The 13,931-nt window shown below is 39.3% G+C and overlaps 1 protein-coding gene across 1 annotated transcript in view; it reads right to left on the bottom strand.

Annotated features, from left to right (window-relative positions):
* Nucleotides 1-10,284, bottom strand: part of LOC110154620 (membrane-associated guanylate kinase, WW and PDZ domain-containing protein 3-like) — a 164,266-nt gene extending 153,982 nt beyond the window's left edge. The window contains exon 1 of the mRNA XM_055160349.1: nucleotides 9,862-10,284. Within this exon, the coding sequence (XP_055016324.1) occupies nucleotides 9,862-10,168 (307 nt within the window). The 5' untranslated portion in view covers nucleotides 10,169-10,284. The remainder of the gene's footprint in view (nucleotides 1-9,861) is intronic.
* Between the last annotated feature and the right edge of the window lie 3,647 nt (nucleotides 10,285-13,931).

The raw sequence follows: 13,931 nt of genomic DNA, 5'->3' as shown, positions 1-13,931 counted from the left end.
TGATGCAAAAATACCCAGAGGGAAATGGTGAGTATTGTAAACACGTGTGCATGCTTTATGGTCAACGTTACTGTAAGCTCCAGTAATGCAATTACAGGCATCATTCATCTGGGCACAGGCTGTCATTTTTCAACTTAGGTCTTTTTTATGTGGTATATATTTAAGTTGTCACCATTGTGGAGCAAGTTGTACATCGCCCACCCCTTTCCTTTTAAGTCCACATCACCTGTGAATGCACAAGATTACACAAATTAAAGATGTGACATGTGGCAATAAAAAATGAAACATGATCTTGAACTATGTTATTTTGCTCAGATTGATTTGTGCAGGTCTATACTGAAATACAAACAATTTTTTGTCACCCAGACATCTTTATGAGTGACTGACAGGTAAATCTAACCAATCGCAGGTATATGCAATCTCTCAAAAGGCATGAAAGATGCTAAAATCAAACTTGCAATCTTAGGCTATATTTACTAGTACATATATACTTATGTATCTACGCCTTATTTGACCCCAGTGTCTTGCTATTTTTGTTTTGAGTGTATTATTACCATGTATATTCCTGCTCTTTGTTATTATATTATATTGTGATGTGTGAGCTACTGTGTCCAAATACTTTCCCTAGTGGTTCAATAAAATTTGTCTAAGTATATTTTCTTGAACTGTGCATTGCAACATTGGAATTTCCCCACTGTTGGAAAAATAAAGGTTCTCTTTTATCTTATAAAAACCGTATTCTTAGTACTGACATATTCTTTTCATCATTCTTTTGCAAAACATATCTACTCTAATAGAGATGAAATACTGAGATGTTTTGTGTGATGCTCGGAGCAGCTGGTCACTTCAGATAGCCCTCATCACGAGTCTGCCTCCTTTCCTCCAAATCCTTGACATTTGTTGGATTTTGTGTGTGAGGTGCACTGAGATTACTGCTAAAGCCCTGTCCTCAGAGGCTGCTGTGCTCTATCTCAAGATGTTGCTTTTTCTATGCATTTTGTCTTTCCATTAAGACAAGCCCATATGGCATTCTGTGATCGTGGATTGTTGTTTTGTGTAATTAATTTACCCATCCGGACATTTTCAGCTCTATATGGTCAGAATGTTGCCTCTTTCCCTCACCACTTCCTCCAGTTCTTCCGGATGAGAAAAATGCCTTAGATTGTTGAAGTACATTTAAAAGTCCTATATTACACAAAACTGACTCTTGTGAGCTTTTAGCCATGTTATAATGTTGTTACCTCCTCATACTTGGAACTGTGCTTTGTTTCATTCACTCATGTTTGAGTAATCCTTTATTATTAGTCTGTCTACATCTCCAGTGCTCAAAATGCTCTGTACCATCTGGTGATGTCATGTAGTCGTAGTTTTCAAGTTAACAACTACCTTTACCTTTGTAGATAGGCAATTCCAGGTCTGAAATCATCCAAATGACTCTAGCGAATGTGTATAGAGTTTATAAAACACAGTAGAGCACTTTCTGTATTACCACATGACATCACAAGATGAAACAGATGCAGTGTGGAGTGTTTTCAGTTTAAGAGAAGATCTCAGCCTAATATTTCCTGAGCTTGTGTGTTTAACATGCGTGAATGAAATAAAACACAACTCCAGGTATGTTTGTGATGAGGAAACTACATTACAATGGAGATCAGAAAATGGCATAATATGAGCCCTTTAAGCCACCAATATTTTTATGGTCACAGCTGCCACTCTCTACTCTTACCCCATTCATACACAGACTGATGAAAACTGAGGTATTTCCAGGTCAACTTAGAACAAAGAAATAAAGTCGTTATAGGGCAGTAATCTCTTAAAGGTGCACTACGTAAAATTTGTAGTGGAGAGTCCGCTACCTGCTTGTCTCCATGGAAATGTTATTGCTTTGTCTAGAATGTTCCACAGTACAGATTAAACCTACCTATCATGAGGAAGACAAGCAGAAAAAAAATAAATGCTAGATGAATAGGTTTAATGTCATACCATGGAAAATTACAAGGAAAGCAATGACATTTCCATGGAAACAAGCAGGTAACAGACTCTCCACCAGAAACGTTGTGTAGTGCACATCTAACTCTAGTTGTAGCTCCAATAGCATGGAGCAGCAGCATGTATCCCAATTATCTATAAATATCACAAAACTTGAATTTTACTGGTAGGGTTTTGAAAAAAGATATGCAACGTACTGATACTAAAACAAGGCTCAAAACCAGATAGTCAAACCATACATTCTTAACAAAAAGTGGTAAAATATTGTGTAATTGAAATTGATATATCATACCTTTCCCATGGTTTCAAATGAGGTTAAATGTTTGTTTCTCAACATTTATTTCTCATCATCCTCTAATGGCCGATCTAATCCAACCTTTCATTAGCACATTTTAATGCACTATAATAGCAATACATAACTGTTCATGAGAGAGAGTTAGTTAGGGGAAAAAAACGCACTTATAAGAATTATAATTTACTTACATTATGTCACTTATGCAATCTGAATGTATAATTTCTCTACTGAAGGTTTGACTCCTTCCATATTAATTAACAAGCTCACAGTGGCCAACATGCATGATCTGAGTGGAGAATGACAGCAGGCGTCCGTGATTAGACTCACTCAGGCTCAGTCCCAAATATATGTTCCGTCTCTTCCTCATTGAGTATGCCACAGCCATCGCAGGTGCTGCTCAAGTGTGCAACAAGAGCAGCGCCAATTTGATTAAAGTGGGAATAATGAGAAAATGCAGGGGACCGGGATACGTGCTATAACTGCTTTACCCCTGAACCAGCAGCTGTATGCACCAACACGCGCACAGTGAGTACCCACAGGCAAGTCCAGGTGGATTCTGGGTAAATTGAGGATGGAAGAAGCTCAACATTTGTTTACTTCAAAATTGGACTTTTAACACCAGAGCTGCATTGTTTTCATGCAGCCATATTTGGTGAAAATTACAACATCACAAGTGTAGGGTTATTCATAATTACTGACATATGACCAAACAGTGAAATACTTAATTTTTAGATAAGAGAACTTTTATTTGTCCCACAATGGGAAAATTTCAATGAAGAACAGCAAGAGAATACAAATATGCACCTCTTTTATGTATCTATTTTTATTGTCTAATAGATCACAATTCCTCTAGAGTCAAATGAATGTGACATGAATAGATCGAAATAAGAGCACTTTTTTTTTTTTTTTTTTTATTTAGACTGAATTGAAGTGACTTAATTTTGCAACTAAAATGATCACAATGACTAATTTTCTATTTCTTATCATTGTATAGAGACCTGGAATAAATGCAGTTCTCAAGCAGATTAACCAGTTTTAAAGGGGCACTATGTAACTTTTTGGTTGGGGGTTCGTCACCTGCTTGTCATTGCTCTGTCTAGAATGTTCCATAGTGTGACATTAGACAGCTCTACCTTACACTTATTGAATTACAGGTGTTTTTACAGCTCAAAAATACCTAGAAAAACAGGCATTCTGACCGTGAGCGGGGTTGCCTCTCCACAGATCTGACCTGAACCTTGGGCTGGTTTAGTCTTCATGATATTAGAAAGGTTTAATACCATACTGTGAAACATACCAGACAAAGCAATAACATCTCCATGGAGAAAAGTATTTAATGGGCCCTCCACCAGAACACCAGAAAAGTTACACAATGTACCTTTAACATAACCTGTATATTCTGCGGCTGTTGGGAGACTGCATAATCATTGGTGGTGTTGGCAATATTGTTGAGCAGATTTTTACAACAAAATAAAAAAAGCTGTGAATCTCAGTCGCCTGTCACCTCAGCCAGAACGAACAGACATTTATTAACGGAGCTCTGAGACGTCCACATATTTCCTCACAGAAGTCGGCTGGATCAAATGACTCCGGGTCACTGTCTCATTTAAATTAACTGTGGTAATAGACATTTTTGCAGCTTGGTTAGATTCATTTCCGTGTGCCCATGTGTATATGTGTGTATATGTGTGTATGTGTGTGTGTGTGTATTTGTGTGTATTTGTGTGTATTTGTGTGTATGTGTGTACAAGTGAGTATATGTATGTATTTGTGAGTGTATATGTGTGTATATGTGTATGCGTATGTGTGTATCTGTGTCTGGGCAGAGCAGGACAGCAGTATTCCAGCACAGACCTGACAGACGCCTGCGGCACAGGGACACGATGGTTGATGAGAGTCAACCAGGACAAACCGGCCGTAGATCAACAAAATGCTTGAGAGACTGAGACGAAGGAGAAGACAGGTGGACAGAGAGGAAGAGAGGAGAGTGGATATTATATGAGACAGAGATAACCCGATGACCTCTGTTTGAATATATGTAAATGACAGCGGAATACTGGGGAATTACAAAGAAATTGCAAGCCACACTATGCCACAGTATTAGTAGTATAAATAGTATAGTTTAAATGTTTGTTATTCAGTAAATTAATGTACCATATAAAAAGCTGAAGTATAGAACAAATGATAGCCTATTTCTGAAAAACGCTTGCATTTTTAATGACATACTTTTAATATCTTTTTATGATATCTTATTTCAGCCTTACAAGGAGCAGTGTGCAACTTTTCTACTCCCTGGAATGTTCCATGGTATGACATTAAACACCTCTATCTAGCATTTATTCATTATGATATGATATATGATATAAAATACCATAATCCTCCCTGTGAATAGAGTTGCATCTCCACAGATCTGACCGGTAATGTAGCCTAGGTTTAATCTCTTTCTAAGCAAAGCAATAACATCTCCATGAAGACAAGCAGATGACAGAAGCTCCACCGGAAAAGTTGCACAGTAAACTTTCAATGCCAGCCTCAAGCCTCAAGCCAATCGAAAAACTTAAGATTTGCCTGTAGCCAATATAGAAAGAAATAAGACATAACAGAAGACATAAAGCACAGCATAAAAACCATAGTGTACCTTTTTCATACTATACACAGTGTTGATACAGACAGGTGTGTTCACTCTAAAAGAGAGAAACAACAGCATGCATGCTATATACAAGCATGGTACAATATGATCCAATAGCGAAGTAAAGCCGGGGTCTATAAGCTGATCTGAGAAATGAAAACAAAGCACGTCTCTTAGTAATGAATGTGCATTAAACCCCCCTAATCACTGGAGGGCCTCAGTCAGTCTGCTGTAGCTTCATCCCACTGACAGCCTGAACATCTCAAAGGCAAAAGCAGATGTCTAGTTATCTGACCGGCTTGTATGAATGTATTCCCACACTACTAGATCTTTTTTTTTCCCCACTGCAAATCTCCGTGGTGACAAAGCATCGCCTGTCAAGAGGATGATTCCATTGAGAGCCACTTCCTGGTATGAGAGGTGCATTAATGTGATTAGCCCACACTCACTATTGCAGTCTGATACAGGGCTTAGAGGCTCGTGTCAGTCGCAATTCTTCACTACTGACGTGATCTGGAGGTAAAACGGAAAGGTACAGAGCCGAACTGTGACTTTAAAAAAAAAGGCAAACGCAAATTATTATCGCAAATGTTAGTCAGCAATGATCAAAATATCCTGGTAAAACAGGCATCCACACATTAAAGAAAAAAAATGGGGAAATCTGTTCAGGTATAATTATCAACTCAACCTCAAAACACTTTCCATTGTGCATCAATAATTCTGTAACTGCAAAACAGTCAGAACAACTGAAGGCTGAAAATAAAATGTTCAAAATGTTCAGAGTAGAGGTTCTGAAGTGAAATATCAAAGTTTTGAGAATAACAAATGTGCTACAATGCCTTTGACAAGAATTCATACGTGCTTAATACAATAAGTGGTTCAATAATGCAACAAAAGAGGAAAATACTACATGACAACTATATAAATCTATATTAACTGGAATTTAACAACTGCGGATATTATTTTGTTTTCATAACATGATTCAAAGATTTTACAGTAATGGGTTGTCAAAAAACTGAATATACTATAGGAAAATGCTGTGCTCTTTTTGTTGTCTGACACAAAACCATTCACATTCAAAAGTACAAACAAAAAACTTCAGGTTTCTTACGGAGCATTAACACTGCTTCTCACCATCTCACATTTTTAGCCAAAATTACATTAGTGTTGAATGAAATGGCCATCCCTATGGTAACTGCAGGCTATGACGAACACTCCATTAGCTACAGAAAAGGCTTTAAAAAGAGTCTTGTACCATGTCTATTTTAAACATACATAATGACACTCTACAGGGTATACGTTAAAATGGGATACACAATCCAGCAGCATATAAACTGTTACATATTACTTGCATGTTTTGTTTGCTTATAGTGATTGAAGTGGTGACTATAGGCACGTCTTAACACAGAAATATGTATACGGCAGGAGAAATTCTGGTATAGCATTCATAGAGCTTTTGATCACACTTCCGCTCTGATCGTTAGTTGGAGTTTCAGCAAAAATAGATCAGCGAAGCAGCAGGCAGCAGGCTTTTAATAGAGGTACCTTCCAGCTTAATCAAAGATGCTGGGGAAATGAGAACTGTAACGTGGAGACATGATGGAGGCATAGAGAGACCTTGAGATGATATAGGGAGGTGACAGAAATAGGAGCCATCTTTTGTCAATCTGTATACGATCTGCTTCACCAGAGGGAGGGGAGTCAAGTAGCTCAATTCCCCTTTTTTCTAGCAATCACACAAAAATAACAATCAAGTCACACAGGGCCCAATTCCCAAGACATGATAAATGAGTAGAGTTGCATCAGGAAGGACATCTGATAGAAACCTGTGCCAATTTCACATACAATTCATCAAGGTGACATTCATTCGTAGATGGATGGACAGATGGAGGCAAGTGATTTGAATAATGACCCAAAAACAAGAGGGCATGTGAAACAAACCTGGAGATGATGAACATAGATCTCCATCAGGATTGCAGTGGTCTAAAACTTTTCAGACACATATTGATGACTGACAAAACATTACACTTTTACGATTTTTCACAATTACAGACAGCAAATAACAGTGAGAACTTTCATTTTCTTCGACTGTCTTCTATGTAACCATTCCCCTAGTATCAAACTTTTGCAATTATAAAATTAATGTGACATAAACAGCAACATGATAAAAAAAAATGTTGGTTTACTTTTTTATAAACTGATTTCTAAACAATTCACAATTATATTTGTATAGTCTACATGAGTTGATATAGTCATGAATGATCACAATTATTAATTAAGCATTTAATCATGATAGCTGTATGGTGTGACAAACCAGCAAACCTACTATTTATCTAGGCCTGTCACAAGAACAGATTTTAAAGCATGATGTATTGCTACAGTGAAATACTGAGATAAACAATAATACTGAAACTATGCCACTGACACAAAGCAGGATAATCCTATTTTTCAATATACTGTATCATTAAAAAGCCTGAGCGGCAACTGAACCAAAACAATAATAATAATAATTGCAGTAATTATCCAATTATTTATTCTACTCTCAACGGCTGAAATCTTACATTATTACATAAAAATGGCAAAAGAAACCCGCACTGTTTCAAAGAAAAAGTTGTTGTTGTTGATAAATATTGAAGCCTAAAATATGTTGTTTCAACTTTCATTTATTGAACGATAAGTTGATCTTGCAATTGATATCACATAAATTATAATTACCAGTTATAAATGTAGGGCTACAGCATAAGTGACCTGAGAGGAAACAGCTCAAGAAAAGGGTTAGGGAGGGTGAGAAATTAATTCCTTTTCCCAGCACTGCATCTTTCAAATCCCCACTTTGAAATGCATTGGTGTGAATGTGTACTAGCATCTGCTTTTATCCTCTCTGTAAATTTGTGAAGAGTTAACTTGAATGAACTCTGTCATATTCTGTACTCCGCTGTGTTTCAAGTCTTTTAGTTGACACCACTCTAAAGTGTCCATCTACAGACATCATGCATGAAGCAGCAGATTAAGGAGCGTGCAAAGAAACATCTGCCGGCCCTCACGCTGCAGTCTGTCCATTGTTGTCTGTCATGGGGGGACCTCCTATAGTTAACAGCTGATTCTCTAAGGCCTCCATCTGAGAGTGCAGAAAATCCACTCAATGTCTCAATTATGTAAGAAGTCAAGTGTGAATTAAACATAAGGTTTCCACACGTTGTACACAAAGGGTGGACATGCACACAAGCATACAATGTAACGAGTCCATCTGTATGTGCACGCTGGGGGGAGTCTGCATGTTGCCTTTTCATGAGTAACTGCACTGAGCTGTGTTTTCAAATCTCACAAGCACATGCAAAATGTATGAGAAAGGATTTGGACAATTAAGCAGGAGTCACCAGACGTAAACAAATGACACAGCACTGAAGTCCCAAGACATTACTACAACAGCACTGTGCAAAAGATTCACTCAAAATGTTTAATTTTCAGTAGCTCATTGTGAGATTCTGTAAAGATTTTGTGGCACAACTGAAATAACTTTATACAAGGACTATGCAATATCTTCATCTGCATGCTGTCCAGATTGAATTCTACTAGCATCTGTATTGTCAAATGATATGTAACTGAATCTTACATCATGGGCACATTCACAAACAATACATAAGAACTGGGACTAAACTGATAACCTGAACCACAACTAGACCAGGGCAAAACCAGAACTAGACCAAACCAAGTCCATATCTACAGGACTAAAAGTGTGAATGTAAACAAAGCACATGCAAAGCGTATGGACTTGTACAACTGGACAAGACCATTAACGTAACCCTGGTAAGGATGACAAATGCCAGAAAAGAATGAGGTGAGGAATGCTGCCATGCTGGTGACCCATGACTTTTCTATGAGCTTTAAAGAGCACAATGATGTGGGAGTACAGCCTACAGCTAAAGACTGGGACCATTCTCTCCACTCCTTTCTGTGCTACTGCTACTACTGCTACTACTGCTACTACTGCTACTACTGCTACTGCTGCTGCTGCTGCTGCTGCTGCTGCTGCTGCTGCTGCTGCTGCTGCTGCTGCTGCTGCTTCTGCTTTCTTGCTGCTGTATGGCCTTTATTAATCATCCTTGGTTAGTGGGGCATAGAGCGTAGTGTGAGGAGCTGTGGGGAGTGTTGCACCATCACATACACATGCACACGCACACACACACACACACACACACACACACACACACAGACGCAGTCTTCGTGTGCACTATAAATCATATAATGCACACATATGTGTGCATTATAAATCAAGTAAAATCTCTTAAACTTTCATCACTTGTTTGCTTGTTCAAAAACACAAACATATCAAATATGATGAATCTACAGATGACGCAAGAGAGATTCACAGATAGAAGTCAGTGATGTGAGGAGCGATCCTGGCTTTAGGACACAGGACTCAGCTGTTCTTTGTAGTCATGCTGCTAAAGCTGATGTAACCTTCAGAATAGTTGTTTTTTCCAGATTAAAAATTTGGGACCAAACTCAATCAGCAGGGCTGTTATACATGATTATCCCAGTGCCTGATTATTGTAAATGAAGAACAATGGGACCCCCAGCTTATGCCCCTGTGGCTACAGGGCAGCAGCAGCATTATAGAGACTGAATAATGGAGGATGTAATCAGCCCTATTCCTAGCATGTAAAGTGCACTTAGTTTGAATGGCTCCAACTGGGCTACTCGCCATTATTCCCATCATCACTGTTACTATAGTCCTGAGAAGTGGGGAAAGGATACAGCCAATTAAACAGAAGACAGTGGATTCTAATGGGAAGCTGTCATGAGATTCACAAACTGTATCACCAAGCACAACAATCAGACAAGTCGAAATACTTCTGGCTACACAATAAAAACAACCAAATCAATGTGCATTCACTGGCATCTCCCAGCGGTATGTGTACCAGGTGAACGAGGGGTGTAGACGTACCAGGTTTGACGGTCTTGAGGCGGATGGGCTCTCTGAAGTGACGGATGACAGCCAGAGTGTCGCGGTTTGTAAGTCCACTCACCGGGGTGCCGTTCACCTCCAGCAGCACGTCCCCGTAGTAGGGCAGCTTCCCGACGTGACACACGAGTACGTCCAGCTTCATCTGGCCCAGGTACGGGAACTGTCCCACCTCAGCTCCCCCCAGAACCTCCACCACAGAGCCGAAGTCCCCCAGGTTTCCCCACGACACTGCGCACTCCACCACTTTACTGGACCAGTGTTTCTTCTTCTTTAATGTTCTGGACATGTTTATCTAATTTTGTTTTGATCTCTACAGCGTTTTTATTGATATCACCCCTTACCCTTTTGGAATTTTAAACGCGAGGCAGCCAGAAAAACCTTCTTCTCTTCTTCTCCAGACTCGAAGAGGATATCATGTCTTTGACGTTTGTTAGGCTGGTTTCTACCGTTAAGGTGTGCCAGCCCCTGGGGTTTACGCGCGCACCTTGGAGGATGCAATATTTCCAAGCAATCCTTGTGCGTAAAGAGGAAGATGCGTTTAAAAACAACTCTCCATTGCTACTGTAGAGACCCAAATCTCGCTGCCAATCGTCTGCGCTGGACTCCTCCGCTGTCAACTTGTCAAAAGCATGGTTATATTTTCTGTCACACAGCAATACGGTGCTGCATCTGTAGCCGTGGCAGCGCTTAAGCGGTAAATATCCTCTCTCACACAGCGGGAGCGCGGCCAGAAAAAGCGTGAGTGTTAGAAATCCAGTCAGTTTGGAGGCATCTGTAAAGAGCGTCTGTTGACTGCTACAGGTCTGAACATACCTGGCAGCGCCAAAAGACAGACACGAAGAACCGAAACGCCCCTTTTTACGCTCACAGTGTCCCAGACGCTCGTGTTGGCTCCATCGTCTGGTGCGCTGTGGTATTAAATCAACAAGCGTTTAGAAAGAAAATAAACGTGTGGGCATATTTCCTGTACGTTCCCCTCACACCAAACAATTTCAATATCAAAGTCTATGAAGCTGGTTTGTAACAGCATGTATAGGCTAGTTCTTTCAACAAACCTTCATTACACGTGATAATCATGCTCAGGTTTCTGCTTTCATTTAGATTATAACGAGAAAGAGACAAAAGTACTGAGAAGGTGATGGACTCCTAACTGCGTGCGTATCAACACCGCCATCTACTGGTTCATTCGTTAACATAACAACTGCCCGCCCTTTGTCTCTAACGTACGTCCATGTATTTCTAGCAGTATTTTAAAGGTTTGTTTAGGTGTACTTGTTTACCCACTCTATATATATATATATATATATATATATATATATATATATATATATATATATATATATATATATATATATAGTCGTCCCCTCCCTAGTAAAATACCAAATGTGGTCTTTTGTGAATTTTAGTACGTACTTAGTAAGTATGTTTTAAAAGCAGCAGTCCTCTGTTCTCAGAAAAGTTGAGGTATTATAAGCATGTGCTTAAATACAAAGCACTGGGTGCAGTACTGAATATTTCATCATGTGAAATATTATATAATAAATATAATATGACGAGAATAACAACTAAACAAATGGGCCACGTTAAAAGCATTTACAAAACACTTCATAAAAAATGTGTAACACAAAGTGATTTACAGTCATAAAGAACAGTCCCACATGCCATATCTAACGACCCTACCCCCACAACTCACTGTTCTTTTCACTGTTTTTGATAAACAAATGATGAATCTTATCGTTTGTTAGAGAGTGGATCTACAAACTTGCTACATTAATTAATTAATAAATTAAAATTAATTAAGTTACTTTTGTTAATTCATACTGAGAGGCTGTTGTGGTTTTGTTTCAGTTGTATATGTTCAGTAATTACATAACATATTAAACATATTAACCATAAACCAACTCAATAAGCCTGTTATCTGTTAAAAATATTCATATTTATAGAGTGCACTGTAGATTTGCATGGAAAAAGTGTGTGAAACAAACAATGGCAAGAAAAGGCAGGTTTGAACAGATGAGTTTTGAGCAGAGAGGGGGAAGGGAGCAAGGTGAAGTCTACAGATCAAAGATGTCAGAGACAGTGGTGCGGGCTGGTTATTTGAAGATTTTGTAGGGGATGAATACAGAATTGGACCAGAGGCCAGCGGACCCATTTCAGAATTAGTGTAAGAAAAACAATATAATATATAAATAAAGAGCAATACTGTTGTTAACATTGTATATTACATTACAAACATTCTAATTATATTTACTGCCAGCTAGCCTATGTACCAGCCTACTAGTATATACCAAACATCAGTGTTGTGCATGAACGAGTCCAAAAGAGCGCGTTCACTGAACACGTTCATTTTTCAGTGAACTTTGAACTGAACACAACACTTTTGTAAATCAAGAACTTGAACGTGAATTTGTTCAAATTATGTGTGATGAACGACGTACGTCACTGTTGGGGTTCAGTTAAACGTCGGAATTTGACGAGTGACGATCTGCTCGCACTTCACCTCGCGAAACCACAGCCGCGTGTCAACGCGAAGGCGACTCCCCCGGCAGCTTTAGCGGAAAGTACGGGCTCTTGTGTCTCTCAATGGAAAGTCAATCAAACTTGACTGGGCGCGTTTAGCTGCTTGTATTTACCTTCTGTACAGTCTGACCACGGCAAACGCAAGGATTTCAAAAGTAAATTTCAAAGCACTAATTAACAGTGTATGTGGATCTGGGCTCTTTCACATGATACACAACTGCCCAGGGAGCACAATGTGCTGATGGTAAATGCACAGATACAACAATAGATACATGCTCTCTGTGTATTTTGACAGGGATACGCGCCTACGCTCGTGTAGAGCGTCAAAAAATAGGATGGATCCTATTTTCTGAAATCTACACGCACAGGACGTGCTGCTCCGCGCGCGTATTATTTTACTTGGTACATATGTCAGTAACGCGCGTCACAATGCTTTTTTAACCTGGATTGAAATGGTGGCTTTTTCGTTTTTCTTCATACAAATTTGCTAAAATCACCGCGATATCAGCAGCGGTGAAACGCCGGAGGTTCGCCCGCGTAACCGTGATCCTGAGCGAAAGGACCGACGCACAAGTCCGCGCTCCACCGAACTAAACGCAGCTGACGCCCGATCGCACTCGGGTTCTCTCAGGGGCGGTCCTAGATTCCAAGTTCTAGTCCAGGATTAGTCCTGGTTTGGTCCTGGTTTAGTCTTGGTTTAGTCTTGGTTTAGTCCTGGTTTAGTCCTGGTTCAGTTCTGGTTTAGTCCTGGTTCAGTCCTGGTTCAGTTCTGGTTTAGTCCTGGTTCAGTTCTGGTTTAGTCCTGGTTCAGTCCTGGTTCAGTCCTGGTTTAGACCTGGTTCAATTCTGGTTCAGTCCTGGTTTAGTCTTGGTTTATTCCTGGTTTAGACCTGGTTCAGTCCTGATTTAGACCTGGTTTAATCCTGGTTTAGACCTGGTTCAGTTCTGGTTTAGTCCTGGTTCAGTTCTGGTATAGACCTGGTTTAGTCCTGGTTTAGACCTGGTTCAGTTCTGGTTTAGTCCTGGTTTAGACCTGGTTTAGTCCTGGTTTGGACCTGGTTCAGTCCTGGTTTAGACCTGGTTCAGTTCTGGTTTAGTCCTAGTTTAGACCTGGTTTAGACCTGGTTTAGACCTGGTTTAGTCTGGTTCAGTCCTGGTTCAGTCCATATACGGCGCAAAAGTTCAGCATCTTAACAGTTCTTTTGGTGAGAGTAAATTAAAAGTGCTGCAATAGTCGTGTAATGTTTTACATTTTAAATACAGTAATATTGTAATGTAACAAATGACTTTGAAATGACAGTAACAAGTCATAAATAACACATTACAGTTTTAAAATCACTTGTTCAACAGTGTATCTTGTAAAGTTGTTGTAAACTAGAAGTCAGTTTGAAAAATAAATGCAGCCTTTCATTTACAGATCTCATCTAAATATAAAATGAGCTGAACTTTGAACTAGTTCAAAATTTAAATTGTGAACTATGAACGTGAACTATTCACTTTGAACAAGTGTGAACTGAACTTTGAACTAG

This window comes from Boleophthalmus pectinirostris, unplaced genomic scaffold, assembly GCF_026225935.1.
Source record: "Boleophthalmus pectinirostris isolate CB_2022bp ecotype Guang Dong unplaced genomic scaffold, ASM2622593v1 HiC_scaffold_3, whole genome shotgun sequence".
NCBI lineage: Eukaryota > Metazoa > Chordata > Actinopteri > Gobiiformes > Gobiidae > Boleophthalmus > Boleophthalmus pectinirostris.
The sequence above is the reverse complement of the archived record's forward strand: the minus strand, read 5'-3'. Positions and strand labels throughout refer to the sequence as shown.